Here is a 20,779-nt window from a genome sequence, read left to right as displayed (position 1 = left end):
TTGCTCAATAAACGTATCTGGAGCACTAAGCAACGTCATGCTCTCTGCTAGCTACTCACACCACAAAGATGAAAAGACAAAGCCTCTGTCCTCCAGATGCTCAAAACTTTGTAGCGAGACCGACAAGTAGACATTTATTGTATGTGCGATTCCACCAGTCATAGAAGAGCCACAGCAGCAGTCCACTCAGCTGATCTCAGTTTTCTAGGCCACGCCCAGCCTGCGCATCAGACTCTCAGTGATGGGACCTGGGAGTCTATATTATTAAAACCCACCTTGGTTCTCACTGATGAGCCAGGCTTAGGAACGCCTGCTCCCAGGTAAGATTGCTCTACACACCAGGCAACCTGTCTGCCTCTTCCTCCAGACCTTGTGAAGCCACATTTCTGAAGGCATCCTCCTCAGGTCAGCCTCAGGTTAAGGCGGGGAGACAGGGAGAGGTGGGAACAAGTCCGTCTACCCAAGCCCGCTGAGAGCGCTCTGACTCCTAGGGGACTGAGGAGGCTCTGGGGCAAGTCAAGAGGTGTCCCTTGGAGGCCTCCAAGTTGCCCCCAGGATGTGAAAATGGTTCACATCATGTGCTTTGAGAGTTTGTGTTCTTTCTAGATGCTCTATATGAGCAGTACTTTGACTCCCGTCCTGGCTTGTGACTTTGTTACCCTTCATTGAATCAATCTAGAGTAAAAGGCAATTTGTTAACTTTATCAACCTTATGGAAAAGCAGGAGAGGGTGTGTATACCTAACATTGAAGATTACCAAATATGTATGTAAAGGATTGTGAGACTATCGTTAACATATTTTTATTTTGTACATTTTTGTGAGGCTTTTAACCCCATTTTTAGGGTGCTAAGTTGTTTATTTTTTATTTTTTATTTTTTTAAAGATTTTATTTATTTATTTGACAGTGAGAGACACAGCGAGAGAGGGAACACAAGCAGGGGGAGTAGGAGAGGGAGAAGCAGGCTTCCCGCGGAGCAGGGAGCCCGATGTGGGACTCGATCCCAGGACCCTGGGGTCATGACCTGAGCCGAAGGCAGTCGCTTAACCGACTGAGCCACCCAGGCGCCCCAAGTTTTTTTTTTTTTTAATTGAGAGCCCTATACTAAAAATGTTGGATGATCTAGAAACATGTGACTGTTGCATTGCAGGCTGTTGTTTGGCCTGATTCTTTTGGTGAGGAGACCGCTCAAACATTGGAGTGGTTTTTGCCGCAGCCAAAGGATCTGGTGCTCATTAGAGAGATTCGTTCTGTATCACTCAGGGCAGGCTCACTGCTGGAGCAGACAGTGGCTTAACGCAGTCTAGGTTGTGTCTTGCTCATCTGTGTGGGGAGAGGAGTTGTTCTAGCCCATGAAATCACTCAGGGGCCCTGGCCCCTTCCATTCTAGAGCTTTTTAGCTTTCAGGACTGGTCCTGAAGAACATTGGCATAATGTTGCCAAGGTTCATCCAAGTTGTTGCATGGACCAGTAGTTTGTTCCTTTTCATGGCCAAATAGTACTCCATTATATGACTATACCACAGTTTGTTTATCCATTTATCAGTTGATGGAACTTTGGGCTATTTACACTTTTTGGCTATTATAAATAATGTTACTAAGAAGATTCACATCCAAATTTTGTGTGGATATATATTTTCATTGCTCTCGGGTATATAATAGGAGAGATTGCTGGCTCATATGGGAACTATATTTAACTTGTTAAGGAACCACAAACTGTTTTCCAACACCCCTGTACCAGTTTACAGTCCCTCGAGCTGTGTAAGAAGGTTCCCATTTCTCTACATCCTTGCCAACACTTGTTGTCTTTGTGATTATAACAGTCCTGGTGTCTAAAGTAGTATCTCACCTGTGGTCTTGATTCGCATTTCCCTAATGACTGAATTACTGAGCATCTTTTCACCTGCTTATTGGCCATTTGTGTATCTTCATTGGAGAAACATCTATTCGAATCCTTTGCCCATTTTTGAACTGGATTATTTGTTCTTTTATTGTTGACTTTTAGGAGTTATTTGTATGTACTGGATATAAGTCCTTTCACAGATATATGATATGCAAATAATTGCATTCTGTGGGTTTTTTCCCTTCCTTGATGGCATTCTTTGAAGCACAAAGTTTTTAATTTTGATGAAGTCCATTTTATCTGTTCTGTCTTTTTTTGCTTGTACTTCTGGTGTCCTCTTTGCCCCAGGTTGTTTTACAACTTGAAAGCAATGGAGGCTTTCTTTAGAGTGAGGTGGTGGTTTCTTGGGCAGCGCAGATCCCCTGGAAACAGGCCTCTCCTCTCTTTGCTTCCCATCAGTTGCATGTGCCAGGATCCAGAGTTCTTTTCTTCACATATTCCTCGAGCCTGGTTTGTTGGGTTTTTGTTTTCTTCTTTGCCTTTGTCTTAGTGTGGGCTGCTGTAACAAAATACCATCGACTGGGGGGCTTCAACAGCAGACATTTATTTCTCACAGTTCTGGAAGCTGGAAGTTCAAGGTCAAAGTGCTGGCAGATTCGGTTCCTAGTGAGAACCCTCTTCCTGGCTGGGAAACAGCTGCCTTCTCCCAGTGCTCACATGGTTTTTCCTTGCTCTGTGTGTGTGTGTGTGTGTGTGTGTGTAGAGAGAGACACAGAGAGAGAGCTCTGGTCTCTCCTCCACTTCCCACAAGGACATTTATCCCATTATGGGGGCACGACCCTCCCTAAGGCCCCAACTCAGTATCACATTGGGGGTTAGGACTTCAACATGTGGATTTGGGGGAATCACAAACATTCAGTCCATAAAAGCTTCCATTTTTTTTTATTGTGGTTAAAAAAATACATAACATGAAATTTACCACCCTAATTATTTCTAATTACTGTACTAATGTACTGTTCAGTGTGTTAAGTATATTCATATTCACATTGTTGTACAACTAATCTTCAGAACTATTTTCATCTTGCAGAACTGAAACTCTATACCCATTAAACCACAACTCCCCATTTTCCCCTCTCCCCAGTCCCTGGAAATCACCATTTTACTTTCTGTTGCTATGAATTTGACTACTCTAGAAATCCCATGTAAGTGTAATCATTCCATATTTATCTTTTGTGACTGACTTATTTCCCTTAGTATACTAATGTCCTCTAGGTTAATCCCTGTTGTAGTAAATAGAACTTCCTTTCTTTTTAAAGCTGAATAATATTTCATTGTGTGCATGTGTGTGTGTATCACATTTTATTTATGTATTCATCCATCCATGGACACTTGTGTTGCTCCCACCTCTTGGCCATTGTGAATAGTATTGCTGTGAACATTCCTCTTTTATTCATCCTAGTGGTGGCTGCCTTCAGGCCATCTAAAACTGAAGGCTTCACCTTACTTACCCTGGGTCATTTTGTACAACTGAGAAAATTTACAACAGGGCTCTGTTGTTCAAAGCCTTTTCAGTCTTGCTGTTACTCTCTGGGGTCTAGAAGCAGTTGTGTTTTTTTACAGCCTTTTAAAACTTCACAGTTCTGAGCTGTCTATTGTCTTTCATTCCTGCTTGAGAACTGGTCAGTTCTTTCCTATGCTCATCTCTTTCCTGCAGGATGTTGCCAAAGGGAGTTTTTCTTGCTTCACGCCACAGTCTAATGTGGGTTGAAGGTGGGATGCTCTGCTCTACACAATCATCCAGGACCCAGGCTTCCTCCTTCAGGTAGCTCTCTGACTCCATGGCCTTATCCTTGTCTATCCTGGCAAAGAGAGAGAGAGAACAAGGAGGGTTGCACAGGAAGGCTTTTAGGGAACCCCCGGAAATGGCATGTTCCTCCACCCCCATTCCATTGGCAACACTTATTCACTGCAGTCCTACTTGACCCCCATAAAAGAGATGGGAAACACGGTCTGGCTCTGCTCCTAGGGTGAAAGGGAAACAAAGTTTGGTGAACACATAGCAGCCACTGTCACAAGCGAGAACTGAGTTTAGGGGTACCAATGTATCAGCGGTGATTAAAGCCATGAGTGGAGATGGGGATCACCTCGTAAAGGATGTACCGAGAATACTGGGAGAGCATTGCAAAAACGAAAGCACTTTCCGGAGAGCCTGTAATAGTGAAAATAATTTATGTAACCTAACTTTACAATGTTTAGAAAAGTTACTACTGTGTTTTTAGGAAAGTATAAACATGTAGACTAAAAATAGAAAAATTATCGTATGATTTCACTCATACATGGAATTTAAGAAACAAAACAGAGGACCATAGGGGAAGGGAGGGAAAAATAAAATAAATCAAAATCAGAGGGGGAGACAAACCGTAAGAGACTCTTAGTCATAGGAAATAAACAGGGTTGCTGGGGGGAGGGGGTGGGAAGATAGGGTAACTGGGTGGTGGACTTTAAGGAGGGCACCTGATGTAATGAGCACTGGTGTTATATGCAACTGATGAATCACTAAACTCTACCTCTGAAACTAATAATACACTATATGTTAATTAACTGAATTTTTAAACAGGTGGCTTTTCCAGAAACTGGAATGTTTTCATTCCTTGAAGTTAATGTAGAAAAATATACATGTTAGCATGATTACTTTATGGCTGTTGAAACCTGTAAGTATAGAATGGCACTGGATTTTAGAAATACTGAACTAGGTAAAGCTTTGTTTTTTAATTTTTCGTGTACTTAGTGAATGTTTATGAGCATTTAATATGTGACAGGCATGTGAGGACAACAGTAAGTCACAGCCCCTCAAGGAGGATCAAATCAAGCAGGAAAAAGATAAGGCAAGTCAGTGAATACCTAAAGCATCAGGAGGGTTCTCTGTGCCCACAGGAACTGTTTCAGGTGGTACACCATCGGGGGGGAGGGGGCAGTCTGCAGGTAAAAGAGCACTGGTTGTGGAGCTGGCTGGTCTGGGTTTGAATGGCAGCTCTGCTGCTCTGTCACCTGTCAGGGAGTTACTAACATCTTTCAACTTCTACTTTCCATATTTCCAAGTTGGTGATACGTTATCTACCTTTCAGGTGATTGTGCCTCTTAGGGAAAGTATGTATACATGAAGCCTAGCACAAATCTTGCTATTACAGGTACAGTAGTTACCGTTATTATTGTTATGGAAGAAAGCGGAGGTCCTACTGGGTTGGAAAAATGACCGTTACCTTACACTAATTGGTGAGTTCATTAAGGAGTTATTCAGTGAGCCACCACTATGCACAAAGTACTTAGGATTCGATTGTGTGTGTGTATCTGCGTTTTCTAAAGCCCCATTCAGCTTCTAATGCAGTAGTGTTCGTTTGTATCACAGATCTGCAACCACTAGGCACGTGTACCACCTTCCCTTCTTTCAGATGACCACTCCCCAATTTTTCATTGCTCACATTTCCACTAACTGCTTATCAGGCAGCCCTTTTCTTCACATATAAATTGTCCTTGGCCCCCTTCCTTAAGCTTATTCATTTCATTTTGTCCCAATTAGGAATAATTCACCACCTTCTTTCTGTGGTTGCTTGTTTATTTTCCTTCTCATATCATGGATAGCTGTAAGATTATATACCTTGTAGATACCCAGGAGTCTCCGTGGAATGTCTCTTTGCCAATGCTAATGCTGACATGGATGCCATCATCCGTTGCTTGGCAGGCGCTGCGTAGAACCTCCCCATCCTCCAGCAGTTCTATTGTAAACTGACTGAAGGCAGGGACCACTGTATACCTTCTTGAAATCTGTCCAGTCCTTTGCAAACAGGAAATGGCTTATTTGTTGATCAGAGAGAGGATGAACAGTCAATTTTACCTCACATTGAAAATAATTTTTAAAAAAAATCACTTTGTATGCAGTTGTATTTTGTTCCCTTGCCGGTATTCCAGCAATATTCCTTTTCCATGATAAATGCAAGCAGCCTCACTTCAGTATGGATTAAATGTGTTTAGTGGGATTAGTTAGGAGCAATCTACTACATTCTTTTTGGCAAACTGGATTCCAAGTTCTAAACAACTGCCTTTATAAAGCCATTTTGGCCCATACATTATAAGATGTAGACCGTCTGTTCAGAATTTTTCCCTTTCAGTAATTTTTTTAAAGGAGATTTGGTTTTAAAGGGGGGATTGGTGCCTTGTTTGTCTTTCTTTGATGAGTGTCTTCTTGTGCCATTTACCACAAATAAAGATTCTCAAACTTTTTCAGTCTTAGGGCATGGGCTGATCACTAGAGCCAACTGGAAATAGACATTAACAAATGTAGCACATGTTTGCTGATGTCACCGGGCTGTGACTGCTGAGAGGCAGACATGCCACTATAACTAAGAACGGCCATTGAATGGAGAGCATACAAATTTGCAGAGAGAAAAGAATCTACATTTATTATTGTTAATGAATATGCCATGTTATTTTAGGGACTTGCCCATCATTAATAAGTTTAAAAACAGTATCTAAGTTATGGCATAACCATACCCACGGTGCCACTGCTCCTTCAGGACTTGTGTGCCTCTCCCCATACCATTGCCCCATCTCCTCCATGGGTCCTGGCCACAATTTTCCCCATATAATTGGCCCACGGCGCCCAGACCTCCTCAGTGTGCCCTTCACTGTTGCTCTTCAAAAACGTGATGCTTGGGACGCCTGGGTGGCTCAGTTGGTTAAGCGACTGCCTTCGGCTCAGGTCATGATCCTGGAGTCCCGGGATCGAGTCCCGCATCAGACTCCCTGCTCAGTGGGGAGTCTGCTTCTCCCTCTGACCCTACCCCCTCTCGTGCACTCTCTCAGTCTCTCTCTATCTCAAATAAATAAATAAAATCTTAAAAAAAAAAATTAAAAAAAAAAAACGTGATGCTTTTCATATCTGTTGGCTATCTGTATATTTTCTTTGGAAAAATAACCATTCAGGTCCTCTGCCCATTTTTTTTTTTTTAAAGATTTTATTTATTTATTTGAGAGAGAGAATGAGACAGAGAGCATGAGAGAGGGGAGGATCAGAGGGAGAAGCAGACTCCCCGCCGAGCAGGGAGCCCGATGTGGGACTCGATCCCGGGACTCCAGGATCATGACCTGAGCCGAAGGCAGTCGCTTAACCAACTGAGCCACCCAGGCGCCCCCCCCCCCCCCCCCCATTTTTTAATTGGATTGTTTGGTTTCTTTGGTGCTGAGTTGTGTAAGTTCTTTATATATTTTGGATATTAACCCTTTCCGGATTTATCATTTACAAACATCTCCTCCCATTCAGTAAGTTGTCTTTTGTTTTCTTGAAGGTTGCCTTTGCTGTAAAAAAAGCTTTTTATTTTGATGTATTCCCAATAGTTTATTTTTGCTTTCATTTCTCTTGTTTTAGGAGACTTATCTAGAAAAATGTTGCTATATGGGAGGCTCAGTCGGTTAGGCGTCTGACTTGGTTTCAACTCAGGTCATGATCTCAGGGTCCTGAGATTGAGCCCCGCTTTAGGGGCTCAATGTGGAATCTGCTTGTCCCTCTCCCTCCCCCTCTGCCCATCCTCCCTGCTTGTACAAGCACACACACACTCTCTCTTTCAAATAAATAAAATCTATTTAAGAAAGGAAGGAAGGAAGAAAAAGAACGAAAGAAAAAGAAAAGTGTTGGGCGCCTGGGTGGCTCAGTTGGTTAAGCGACTGCCTTTGGCTCAGGTCATGATCCTGGAGTCCCTGGATCAAGTCCCGCATCGGGCTCCCTGCTCGGCAGGGAGTCTGCTTCTCCCTCTGACCCTCCCCCCTCTCATGTGCTCTCTCTCATTCTCTCCCTCTCAAATAAATAAATAAAATCTTTAAAAAAAAAAGAAGAAAAAGAAAAGTGTTGCTATGGTTGATGTTAGAGAAATTACTGCCCATGTTCTCTTCTAGGATTTTTATGGTTTCAGGTCTCATGTTTAGGTCCTTAATCCATTTTATTTTTGTGCATGGTATTAGAAAGTAGTCCAGTTTCAGTCTTGTCCAGTTCAAAGCACCATTTATTGAAAAAACTGTCTTTTCCCCATTGTGTATTCTTGCCTCCTTTCTCATAGATGAACTGACCATGTAATTCGTGAGTTTGTTTCTGGAGTCTATGCTGTTCCATTGATCTATGTGTCTGTTTTTGTGCCAGTACCATATTGTTTCGATTACTACAGCTTTGTAATATATCTTGAAATCTAAAATTGTGATACCTCCATCTTTGTTCTTTCTCAGGATTGTTTTGACTATTTGGGGTCTTCTCTGAGTCCATACAAATTTTGTTATTTGTTCTAGTTCTGTGAAAAATAATGTTGGTATTTTGATAGAGATCGCATTGAATTTATAGATTACTTTGGGTAGTGTAGACATTTTAGGAGTATTTGTTCTTCCAACCCATGAGCATGAAAAATCTTTCCATTTGTTTGTGTCACCTTCAATTTCTTTCATCAGTGTTTTATAGTTTTCAGAGTATAGGTCTTTCACCTCTTTGGTTAAGCTTATTTCTACGTATTTTATTCTTTTTGGTGCAGCTGTAAATGGTTTTTTTTTTTTAATTTCTCTTTCTGCAGTTTCATTGTTAGTGTATGGAAAAGCTACAGATTTCTTGGTACTAATTTTGTATCTTGCCACTTTACTGAATTTGTTTATTCTAGTACTTTTTTGGTGGATTCTTTAGGATTTTCTGGCCCTGAATAGACATTTTTCCAAAGAAGACATACTGATGGCCAACAGACACATAAAAAGATGCTCAGCGTCACTAATCATCACGGAAATGCAAATCAAAACAATGAGATATCACCTGCTAGAATGGCTAAAATAAAAAAGATAAGAAACAACAAATGTTAGTGAGGTTGTGGAGAAAAAGGAACCCTCCTGCACTGTTGGTGGGAATGTAAATTGTATAGCCATTGTGGAAAGCAGTATGGAGGTTCCTCAAAAAATTAAAAATAGAAACACCATATGGTCCAATAATTCCGCTATTGGAAAACAAAAACACTAACTCAAAAAGATATATGCACTCTTATGTTTATTGAAGCATTATTTACAACAGCTAAGACATGGAAGCAACCTAAGTGTCCATCAATAGACAAATAGATAAGGAAAATATGATGTGTATGTACACACACACACACACACACAAATATTACTCAGCCGTAAAAAAGGATGAGATCATGCCATTTGAGACAACATGGATGGACCTAGAGGATATTATGCTGAGTGAAATAAGTCAGACTGAGAAAGACAAATACCTTATATAAGTCCACTCATAAATGAAATCTAAAGAAAATAAAGCAGAATCAGAACTATAACTACAAAGAACAAACTAATGATTGCCAAAGGGAAGGGGGATGGGAGTTGGAGCAAAATAGGTGAAAGGGAGAGGGAATGAGTTCAGTTTTGGGATGAGTAAGTCACGGGAATAAAAAGCAGAGTATAAGGAGCATAGTGATATTGTAGTAGCGATGTAATGGAACAGATAATAGCTACACTTGTGGTGAACATAGTAGAATGTATAAACTTGTCAAATCACTTAAGTTATACACCTGAAACTAATGTAACATTGTGTCTCCACTATATTCAAAACAAACAAAAGACGTGATGCTAATCAGTCCTTATTTTTCCTGATTTCCTTTCCCCCTCTCCCCCTCTTTTCCTTCCTTTGTTTCTCTCCCTCCCTCCCCCCCTTCTCTCTGACTCTTGTTTCTTTCACTTTTAGAAAAATCAAAAGAAGCGAGCACACAGGAAGTTTTTGCTTCAACCACTTACCATTCTCCAAAGTCACCCTTACCCCTGCCCCTCATCTTCACTCTCAACAAACATGTGTGTGTGCATATATGTATGTATATTTGTATGTAGGTGTGTATATATACACACACTTATCTACCTCCACTTAAAAAAAGTCCAGATGTTATGAAGGGTCCAGTTCAAAAGCTACTTGGTAATGTTTCTCTAATCATCTCTTCCATCCACATAAATGAATATACATCATCTTTACTTACCTTGGGAACTTTATCCTTCTAGAACTTACCATAGTCTTCCCTCTCTTACCATTATAGCTCATAGATTTCAAGCTCCTTAAGAGCAGAATCCATGTTTAGTTAATTTCGTATACCTCTTAACACCCAGCAGAAGGGTCTGCTCATAGTAGGGGCATAAGAAGTGTTTATTCAGTAGTAACTTCCCTTCAGGATAGGTTACTGTAAGTGTACTTCCTTCAAACTTGATGTTTGTGATATGTCCCTGTATCATTCCACATCCTTCTTCACACAAGTCTCTCTAGATTTTCAGGGTACAAGAGCAGCCCCTTTTATTAACAAGTTTAATTTTGCTTTTTATTTTAATCTCAACAGTCAGTGAATTGTACCCTTTCTTTTAATAGCCTCGTGTGCAAGCTGAACACAAGGACCACCATCCTGGCAGCAACTAACCCCAAAGGCCAGTATGACCCCCATGAGTCCGTGTCTGTGAACATCGCCCTCGGTAGCCCTCTCTTAAGTCGATTTGATCTGATCCTGGTTTTGCTTGATACCAAGAATGAAGACTGGGATCGTATAATTTCCTCCTTCATCTTAGAAAACAAAGGTACGTGGAGATAAATCATTCAAGTTGACCAAGAAAAAGTAGACATAACCAAATGAAATTCTCTTTGAAGAAAATGAAGTAAATACCCAAGGCGCCCTACCTAAGCGGCATAGAGATGCCTGCACAGAAGGCTGTCCGAGGAGCCATTTAGTGCACCCAGAATAACGAGCAGGAGGGAAAGGGCCTACCGAGGGTGTTACAGCCAGTGAATATGTTCTTTGTGATGAAAGGGGGCAACCGTATGATATAGAATTATCACTCATCTCTTGCACGCAAAGAAAACTGGACTGAATTATGAAACAGAAATCTGTAAATGTAAGTTTCTCTTTAAGTTAGATTTACTCAAATACTGTGTATTACAATAGGACAGACCAGAATTATTATGGATAATTTTAGCCCCTGTAGGAAGTTTACCTTTATTGAGCTTAGATCTTAAGGCTACTTATTCTTGAACTATATGCTATGCAGAGTCATCTAGGTTTCACTGCCCACAAACCTGAAAGTTATCTTTTTAAAAATGAGTGTAAGAACTTTATCAAAACCCTTAAAGCAGATGTTTGTCTGTTCCTAGAAATTACTGACCTAGTACCTAATATATACAGGTTACCCAAGCAAATCAAAGAAGCTCTGGAGCATGGAAAAGATGAAAACCTACTTCTGCCTGATTAGGAATCTACAGCCCACGCTGTCCGATGTGGGTAATCAAGTCCTTCTCCGGTACTACCAGATGCAGAGGCAGAGTGACTCCCGGAACGCTGCCCGGACCACCATCCGCCTGTTGGAAAGCTTGATCCGATTAGCAGAAGGTTTATTTCATTCAACAAATAATACTTCTATTGGGTGCCCAATATGTGTAAGGCATGGAGCTTGGCATCATGGATTCAAAGATGAGTAAGAAGACTCTCTACTCTAAGGTGCTCATAGTCGCTTAAAAAGTAAAGGCTCTGAGCTATGAAACCTCTGTTCTTCTGGGGACAGATTATGGGTATTGAGTAGAATGTAGCATCATTAAGAAAGTGGAATCTTAGAGACATCATTCATTTAGAAAGTCTTATTTACTAATGTTTGTTTCTCAATGGCAGTCTGTTAGCACTTGGGGTTGAACACTTTCTTGTTTAGAGGTGTTTCCTGTATAGCATCTCTGTTTTTTTTCTAATTGCTATTCATACCCCACCACTAACAGAGGAAACTAGCCCATCCCAAAGGCATGAGACTTAACGTGCATACCTACAACTAACATGCATCTCAAGACTTTTTTCCTAAGAGTGACTTTTACACTTAGCTTTTGTTAAAATAACTCTTAAAAAAAAGTTCCACATGAACTGAATGTATCATACGATGACAGAATATATGCTTAATAAAAAGTTCTATAAAACCAATGCACTTTACTTTGTCAAGGATTTATAGCTAAAATTAAGACAAGAAGTACCCCAAATGCAAGCTGATGAGTTTGGTAGTTTTGAAAAGCCCAGAGATGAGAAATCAGTTTGATATTGTGTATTTCTATAAGAGACAAGAGAATGAGGATTAAAAGGTGTTGAATATTAGAGATATGCTTCTCTAACCCCTTTCTTTTTGGAGCCCAGAGTACTTTTTCATATAAATGCCCAGAAGTGCCATGGGCTGTGCAAGATTAGGCCCATTATTTTATTTATTAGACCCAACTTTAAAGCTAGTTGAAATGAGACTTTTGTGCTTGTTTTAGTAAAATGAATTTGTGATTAGTAGCTCATTCATTAAATATACTTTTTCGGGGGAGTCAGATAAAGTATTACATATATCACTTCAAATACTCATTAAAGACGTTTCTGTCTTCCTAATCTTCGTAGCTCATGCCCGCCTGATGTTTCGTGACACTGTGACTCTGGAAGACGCTGTTACAGCCGTGTCAGTAATGGAATCCTCGATGCAGGTGAGAGCGTTCAGCACCTAATATTTGTTTTTTGGGGTTTTTTTTAAAGATTTTATTTATTTATTTGACAGAGACACAGCGAGAGAGGGAACACAAGCAGGGGGAGTGGGAGAGGGAGAAGCAGGCTCCCAAGGAGCAGGGAGCCCAATGCGGGGCTCGATCGCAGGACCCTGAGATCATGATCTGAGCCGAAGGCAGATGCTTAACGACTGAGCCACCCAGGTGCCCCTAGCACCTAATATTTGAACGCTAATTATAAGCATGTAAAAAAAGAAAAGACAAAAAAAGAAAGAAAGAAAAGACAGTCTACAGCGTATCAGAAGTTATAAAAATGATTGTATTCTAGATATAGATCCAAAGGAAATAGATCCAAAGGAAACCATTTAAAAGAAGAGGAAAAACTCGTCATGGAAATAGCCTTTGCATCCGTAGCATCGCTTTTGCCCACTGGTGTACAGTAGGGGTCTCACTCAGCACATCTGAGGGGTGCTCATGGCCCCACTAGGGCAGTGTGCTTCCTGGAGCAATGCTTGCTACCAGGAATTGGGGGAGAGAACTGCTGAAATTTGGAAAAGGCCCCCAGGTGATTCTGATACCAAGATGGGGGTGGAGAGGGCTGATCTGGTAGCAGTGGTCTCTAGTGGGTGCTTCCTCGATGCAGGTTGACCTGGGGATTCCCCCTGCTATATTTCCATTTTCTCGCCCCTTCAGGGTGGTGCACTGCTGGGAGGGGTGAATGCGCTCCACACTTCCTTTCCTGAAAACCCTCTGAAGCAGTACCAGAGGCAGTGCGAACTTATTCTGGAAAAGCTAGAGCTGCACAACCTCTTGAGTGAAGAGCTAAGAAGACTTGAAAGGTGAGAAAAGAAATCCAAGAAAGGCTTATAATGGAAAATCCTTGTTGGACATTTAGTGAAACAAAGAAAGTGGAAACTGAGTGGAAAATCTGTCTGTACTATCTGTGGGGGATTGTCTCAGTTATCTATTGCTGTATAATCAACTACCGAAAAGCTCAGTGGCTTAAAAAACAAACAAAAAAAACACCACCGCCACCACCGTTTTAGTGCTCACTTTTCTGAGAGTCAGAAATTCAGGAGGGCTCAGTGAGAATGCTATCTCCATTCCACTTAGTGTTGGCTGGGCTCTCTCTACTATAAGGCAGTAGCTTAAGGCTCCAACAGAACAAAAATGGAAGCTGCCAGGCCTCTTATGAACTGGGCCAGAACTGGTACAACATCATTTCCGCCACATTTTATACAAGATCAGGCCTCATGCAAGGTAGGGGGAAATAGACACCACCTCTTGATGGGAGGGGTGACATAGACATACAGGAACGGGGGAATTGATGGCTGCCATCTTTGGAGACCACCTTCCATAGCTACATTTCCTTGGCTTGCTGGTTTGGTGAGCCTCATAGAGAACACTGGCTGGTCCTTTCCTATGTATACCAAACTATATATTAATTTACTGAATTTATACCACTGGTTCCCAATTACATGAGAAACACCAAATTTGGCTACTCACAGTTTACACTGAAGACACACAGTTTCCATGGAATCAAGAAATCTTGGTAAATGGGCTTCATTCTGTTTACTGCCATTACTTCTTCTCTTCTTTTCTTTGGCTCAAGAGAAGTAGAGCAGTGCTATTCAGAGAGGTGCCTGGGAATGCTGTTAAGAAAGAAGAAGTTGGACTCCAGGAAAGTGATCTACCCCAAGCGAGACCCAGACACAAAATATTTTAATAATTTGGCTTTATCATTTTTCCTTGCCAGGAAAGGACATGCACAAGGGAGTTTACATAAAGAATCTTAGTGTTTATTAATATTTTAATTTTATTCTTAATGTTTTTAAGCTTTTCTCCAAGCATAATAAATATTTGATCTTTATATAACCCTGGTGAAAGAAAATCGCAGAAGACTGAGGCCCAGGCTAGCCAAAGCTAGCATGTGGGGAAAGTTAGGGAAGTAGAGATAACTAGTACTGACTTTCACCTGGGAAAGGCAACAGCTCTGACCCTCCCTTCAGCATCATCATTTTCCTTCCCTACATGCCCAAAGTCATGACTTTTAAAATTTTACATATTTAACAGACTAAAAAAAAAAAATCCCTAGGGAGAACGATGTATTTTGTTAAAGAAGAAAATCTATTTCTCATCGCACAGGGTAACAACGCAAGAATGACAAAAACAATGTTTCAAAACTCCGCTTTCTAAGTTTTGTTAAAATATGGACACATGGGAAGGAATGTGTCACGTGCCTTACCTAAAGAATTTTTGCACCCACTTTAATGTTTGCATGCTCCCTGCATACATGAGCTTCTAAAAAGCTAGACTTTGAGTGTATACCTGTGAAACGTGAGTGAGCAATGGCAGGGATATCCATCTGGGTCTCTTCGTGATCAATGCAAGTGGCTCAGTGACTGCCCTGAGTCTGGCTGTTGGCGTTGACCTCCAAGCTGGGGGCTGGTGAATGGAGACATGTGGAAGCAGAGCAGCTGCTGAAGGAGAATTTGGGGACTGCAGGGGGGCTGTTGACTGAATAAGTAAAACCTTGAGAATTCTTTTCTTGGCTTTTCTCCTTTCAGTCACTGCCTTCATCCAGTAGCATTCTCTCTCAAACTCCTAAAACGCCAGCACAGCCTTCTGGGGGAGTGTGGGGACTGGCTTTGTGTTGCTAATACCCAGGTGCCAGCCTGCAGTAATCTTGCCCTTTGTATAAAATCAACCCCCTTTCCTTTTGGTCTCCTGGCTTTTTAATGATCCAGAGCATGGTGTTGAGATGAAAGCTATTCCTTTGGTTCTTTTATGGTTTGATGTAGCAGATCCTTTTCAGGCCTGCCCTAGGTCTGGCTTGGCTTTTGGAGAAGCTGCTCATTTTGACTGACCAGAAACTGGTCATGTGGACTACCAAAAGCTGTCATATGCTGGATTCAGGAAGGAAAGAAATACGAAGCTCAGAATCGGTGTTATGTGATAGAAAAATAGCAGTTGGACTTACCAAATTCAAAATGACCCTTCTGGAGGGAAAGAAGAAGAAAAAAAAGAATAGATAATGATCTAAAAAAAGGATTCTATCTTAAAATATTCTTTTCTTCTGGTATAGACGTCTTTGAAATGCAGGGGCATGTTCTGGGTGTTGATTCTCAAAGCTATAAAACCAGGTGCATTGCAAATGAAAGTGAATGACCTCCAAGACACACCTAAAGCCAATCTTACCATGTGAGAAAAGCCCAAGTAGCATATGGGTTTATCCCCTTAGGAAAGAGTTCTCTATCCCTTCAGGGGGTCAAATATGAGTAATACAGCTATTTGTATTTTTATCACACTTTTATTCTGGAAAATGCTTACTAGTGACAGCCAGCCTCAAATGGTGGCCATTGTATCCACCTGAAAACAGAATGCAAAGAAGCTATGTTTTAGGAACGTATAGTAAAACTGCCGACATTTTATGCCGGGGAGAATTTAATTGCCAAAGTCAGAATTAGACTAAAATGGTAGGGCTAAATTATTCTACCCCTTTAAAATTCCCTATCTTTTAGAACATTTTTAAGGAGCTTTAACAATTATGAATATCCTTAACCTCAATTTGATGTATATCAGATAGTAGTAATTTTGAAAGCTATTTCTTTTTTCTTGTTGTTTGGTTATGACTACAATGAATATGGATTTTGCTGTATTAATGTGTCCAAATCGACAGTGAGTGAATATAACCCAGTATTCTTACAATAATTTTTTGCGGGTTTTTTTCCTGATCATAAGAGGTAATACATGTTCTTTATAGAGTATTTTGGAAAGTAACAGTAATAAATTAAGAAAGCAAAAATCGCATATAATCTTATTTCCCAGAAAGGCCTACCATTAACATTTTAATGTATTTAAATATATTTAAATTTAAAATGCATTTAAATTTAATGTCTTCTACGCCTTTTTCTATGATTACACATGACTTAGAGTAATTTACTCATCCGCTTTTTGGTTTAATTCCTTTTCAAATTTAACACATGGAAGCGGGGTCATGTTGCCCCTTATACTGAGAAGCCATTTCTGAGTTGTTAGGAAGGGCTTTCTGAAGGACCTCCTTTTGAGAAACTACCATCTCTGTTACAAATTGGTCCTCTGGAATTATTTCAGTTTCTAATATGCCCAAGATTAAAAATGATTATCACTGATCAGATCCTTCATTCCAGGAGGTCAGTAGGTTTCACCTCTGTGTCAGCTTGATAGAGAGTAGCTGCCCAGAGCACATGTTGAAGCGGGGGCTGAGCTTTGCAGGAAAGATGTCCCAGTTGCCTGGAGGGCGCGTGCACAGCACACCAGGGGCAGTATGAGCCACAGTGGCGGGAATCATGGTCTCTACTCCCAAGGAAGGGGACTTGTAGGTGCACTAACATTCAGTACTCAGGTCAAGAGATGTGAAGAGATCATAATTTCTGTTCTTCCACTTTGTTTCTGATCTGCAAACCGGCTATGAAACAACCACTGGATCAGCAACTGGCCACCATGCAAATAGTGACAAGCCTGTCTTGTAGCAGAACATTTAACTGGAGAGATAAGAATGAGTATTTTACACTGACCTTCAAACAGTCTTAAATAACTTGAATGGACTTGTAGGGAGAGCTTAAAAAGTAGACAGACCTGCTACTTCATTTCCTTTGTTTCACTAAATTTTAAAATAATTATCAGAGCACTTAAATCCTATACTGATGAAAAAGGATAATTTCCTCCTGCTGCTCTAAGAGACTATATTTGGCATTAACTTGGAATTATGTTGGACTCAAGCCCTTTAGATGGCATCTCAGAGACTAAAGAAATGGAAAGGTTAACGCAAATTCTCTTCTCTCAATACATTTTCCTTACTTATCTCTGCTACAGGTTACAGAATCAGAGTGTGCACCAATCCCAGCCACAGGCAGTGGAGGCAGAGACTAACCCAGGATCCTCCAAAAATGACCCAGGAGAAGCATCAAAGTCCAGAATCTGGTCAGCACAGCAGGAAGTGAACTGTAGCATGCTGACCTCCTCTCCTGGATGCAGTCCCAAGGGAAGCCCACTTCCTGATCCCCTATCCCATGGGGGGCCTAATAGACCAACAAATAGAAAATATTCCACTGAGCACAAAAATAGCAAAGATGACAGTTTGGGCTGGTTTGACTCCATAGCAACTCATCAGCTTGAACCTCAAAACACTGTGCCTGTATTTCCCAAAACAACTGGGGGGAAAATGGCTTTGCAAAACTTCAAGAACAAATCTCAGGGTAAGGTAAAGGGTGAGCCAGGCCAAAGGAGCAAATTGGAAACTGGACAACGTCCAGCACCAGGAGAGACAGAAGCTCCATCGAGGCCAGACCATGTTGAAGGGAAAGAGGCAAAAAGGGCAGCAATCGTTTCTGAAGTAGCAGGATCTGCTGGTGAACCGGACTCAGTACTGACTCATCACGTCCCCAGGAAGCTGCACCAGCTGCGCAAGGCCAGTGTGCAGGAGCTGTGCGGGAGCCCCACCACGGTGCCTTTACAGCCCACAGGCCCTCCTCAGCCTCGGTCCAGTCCTGCCCCTGGCCCTGAAGGAACACTGGAAACTCCCAAAAGAAAGAGACAAAAATCCCTTGCTCAGATGGAAGAGCCTGAGCTTGAAAGTGTTGAGAGTCCAGGTCCCCCCCTGGCCAAACTGGCAAAATTTACTTTCAAACAGAAGTCAAAACTGACCCACTCCCCTGAAGACCACAGTGCTGTGTCTCCTGGCACAACTGAAGGAGCAGTTCCAAGTCCCAGAACTCACCAGAGAGCAAGAAGAGAAGCAGCTCTGCCTGGGAAGGGGCCACAAAAGTTGGCTTCTACCTCAGGAAGCAGAAACTCAAATCAGCCACAGGGTAAGGCAAAGGAAGTGTCCCAGCAGGCACCGGAGGAAGACAGATCAAGAGAGAAGAGCAAACACGGCCCTGAAGGAAGAGTTACCCAGCCTGAATTTGAGCTTGGGAACCAGACTGGGCATTCTCCTCTTACTTGTCAAAGAGACAGAAAGGAAGAGGTCTCATGCAATAATAAGAGCAGCAAGGTTCATGCTTGCACATTAGCCAAATTGGCCAACTTCTCCTTTACTTCCCCCTCTGAATCCAAATCAGAATCCCCTCCTCCTCCTGAAAGTGAGAACCGGGGGGCGAGAGGCCCCAGCCTTCCTCCCGGGGCCACAGCTATAGTGCTTGGCAGGAAAAGGAAAACTTTTCAGCTGGAGGGGTCCACTGAGAGATTGCTTCTTTCCAAAAACTCTCTCTTTACTTTATCAGAACTAGATGACGAAGCATTAGATTTTGATTGGGATGAAGAAATGAGAAAAAAGCCATAATCATGAAAAGCTTTCTAGTCACATTTCAGCCTCCCCAGCTCCACACAGCACCTTCGGGATATCGACATGTGTCCGTATGTGTACAGAACTATTGGCCATATTGAGTACCATTCTGAATACCAGCTCTCCCGACAGGTGTTATAATTTCAGGTTTATCTTCATGACTTGCGAAGTTGTATAATCAATGCCGGGCAGTGTGATACAGCATTTGAAGTAATTGACATTGTGCTTAATTTTGCAGATGGAATACTTGTATTCCCAAGATGTTTCTGTTTGTTTTGGTTTCGTTTTTTAGTTGGTTTTGTTCCCTCTCTCTCTTTCTCTCTTTTTTTTAATTGGGGGTTGGGTCTTCCTAAGATTGCTTCTCCCATTCACTCAGGAGCAAATGCCAGGAAGGTAGCCCTCATAAAGCTAACAAGTTAGATGAACTCTTTTCTGTTGGTTTTTTTTTTTCCTATTTTTTTCCTTCACCCAAGATGTGCGAAGTGTGAATATTTATTATTTGCCAAAATCATGTGATTTTTCTAATATTATCTCTGTGTTTATTCTCATTTGTCAGATTAGATGTGACTAATGCTTTTCCTTCTTTGAGAGGCATCCTTACAGTCCGTGGTATTCCTAAGGATCTGGCAGCTGGTCAAACTGTAGCTTTCGGAGGTATTGACCTTTTGAGTTTTCCATTTGCTTGAGCTAACATGTTGTGCTTCAGATTCTTTGTTCCTTTGGGAGACCTACCCTTAACACAACTTAAAGCCTGTAGTTAGAAGGAGAATGTGCAGTAATCTCAATCATATATCATGGCATCTACCCAAGTGGTTAATATGGAAATGTGATTCCTACTAAGTTATGATTCATTTGTCCTTCAAAACCAAGCAAATGATGACTGTTTGGTAGAAATAGACAACTCAAGCTTTGTCTTAAGTCCTTTTAAAATCACTTCCTCCTTTGGATTCTAGCAGGGGCTGTTAGGATTCCATAATTACAGACTTTCTCTTTTGAAATATGAATTTTTTTTTAAGATTTTTTAAATTTATTTTGATGGAGAGAGACGATGAGAGAGGGAACACAAGCAGGGGAAGTGGGAGAGGGAGAAGCAGGCTTCCTGCCGAGCAGGGAGCCCAATGCGGGGCTCGATCCCAGGACCCTGGGATCATGACCTGAGCCGAAGGCAGACCTTAACAACCGAGCCACCCAGGCGCCCCTGAATTATGAATTTTTAAAATAATAATTAATAGAGGCTTTCATTGTCTGAGGCACTTTTAGATGTGAAGGATACCCAAAACTATAAATACTTCATTTAAGGATTGCTTCATTACATTCATACCAAAAAAATTAAGGAACCCTAAATTTTCTTGAGTATTTAAATGTTAATTGCAAAATTGACTAAATTTTCTGAAAAATTTTAACTGTGAGTACAAATTTAGTATGGAGAAATAACACCTTAAACAGCTGGTAAAAGATAGCTATAAGCAGTGATTATAAAATGTATTATTGCACATTCCCTTCAACCTATTCTAAAACATTAAGACTATGGTTTGGGTAATTTCTTGTTATTTCCGTACTTACTTAATAACTTCCCAGTATATGATTCTTAACGTGATCTATTCCCAATGTCTCAGTATTAGTGCTTTCCTGAGTTTCAGTGGTCTGACCAGAGGTGAGGGAAAAAGAGAGGATCTGGGTTATTGACCAGGTGAATCTTGGTCTAGACACGGTCTGGCCTGATTGTGTAGTAGGCTGCGGTAATTCAATTGTGAGTCACCCTGCCAAGCTGTTTGTGTGTGTGTGTGTGTGTGTGTGTGTGTGTGTGTGTGTGGTAAACTATTAATTCCTCTTCTTATAAATATTTGTCCTTGAAACTTGGCATCTTTTGCAGCTATGATGTATTAAGCTTTGCATGGCTGGTAGTACCTACCCTGTTGGCTTGTCATTCGGATATTTTGATCTGTTTTCATTATTTAAAATGGCTGCATTCCTTATTGGGAATCTTGATTCTAGAGCTTTCATTTCTTGGTAATGAGGGATTTAGTTTGTGTAGTTAACTTATCTCTTCAGGACATTGAATAA

General features: G+C 41.2%; 1 protein-coding gene across 2 annotated transcripts in view; it reads left to right on the top strand.

The window, feature by feature from the left end:
* Nucleotides 1-19,794, top strand: part of MCM9 (minichromosome maintenance 9 homologous recombination repair factor) — a 91,581-nt gene extending 71,787 nt beyond the window's left edge. The window contains exons 8-12 of one of the 2 annotated variants that reach the window (XM_034990400.1): nucleotides 10,258-10,460; nucleotides 11,063-11,266; nucleotides 12,290-12,372; nucleotides 13,084-13,229; nucleotides 17,245-19,794. In XM_034990400.1, coding sequence (XP_034846291.1) covers nucleotides 10,258-10,460; nucleotides 11,063-11,266; nucleotides 12,290-12,372; nucleotides 13,084-13,229; nucleotides 17,245-18,712 — 2,104 coding nt within the window. In that variant the 3' untranslated portion in view covers nucleotides 18,713-19,794. The remainder of the gene's footprint in view (nucleotides 1-10,257; nucleotides 10,461-11,062; nucleotides 11,267-12,289; nucleotides 12,373-13,083; nucleotides 13,230-17,244) is intronic. The other variant, XM_034990399.1, reaches the window with a different exon arrangement.
* Nucleotides 19,795-20,779: the final 985 nt, after the last annotated feature.

This window comes from Mirounga leonina, unplaced genomic scaffold, assembly GCF_011800145.1.
Source record: "Mirounga leonina isolate KUSES-001 unplaced genomic scaffold, KU_Mleo_1.0 Mir_53, whole genome shotgun sequence".
Classification (NCBI taxonomy): domain Eukaryota; kingdom Metazoa; phylum Chordata; class Mammalia; order Carnivora; family Phocidae; genus Mirounga; species Mirounga leonina.
The sequence above is the reverse complement of the archived record's forward strand: the minus strand, read 5'-3'. Positions and strand labels throughout refer to the sequence as shown.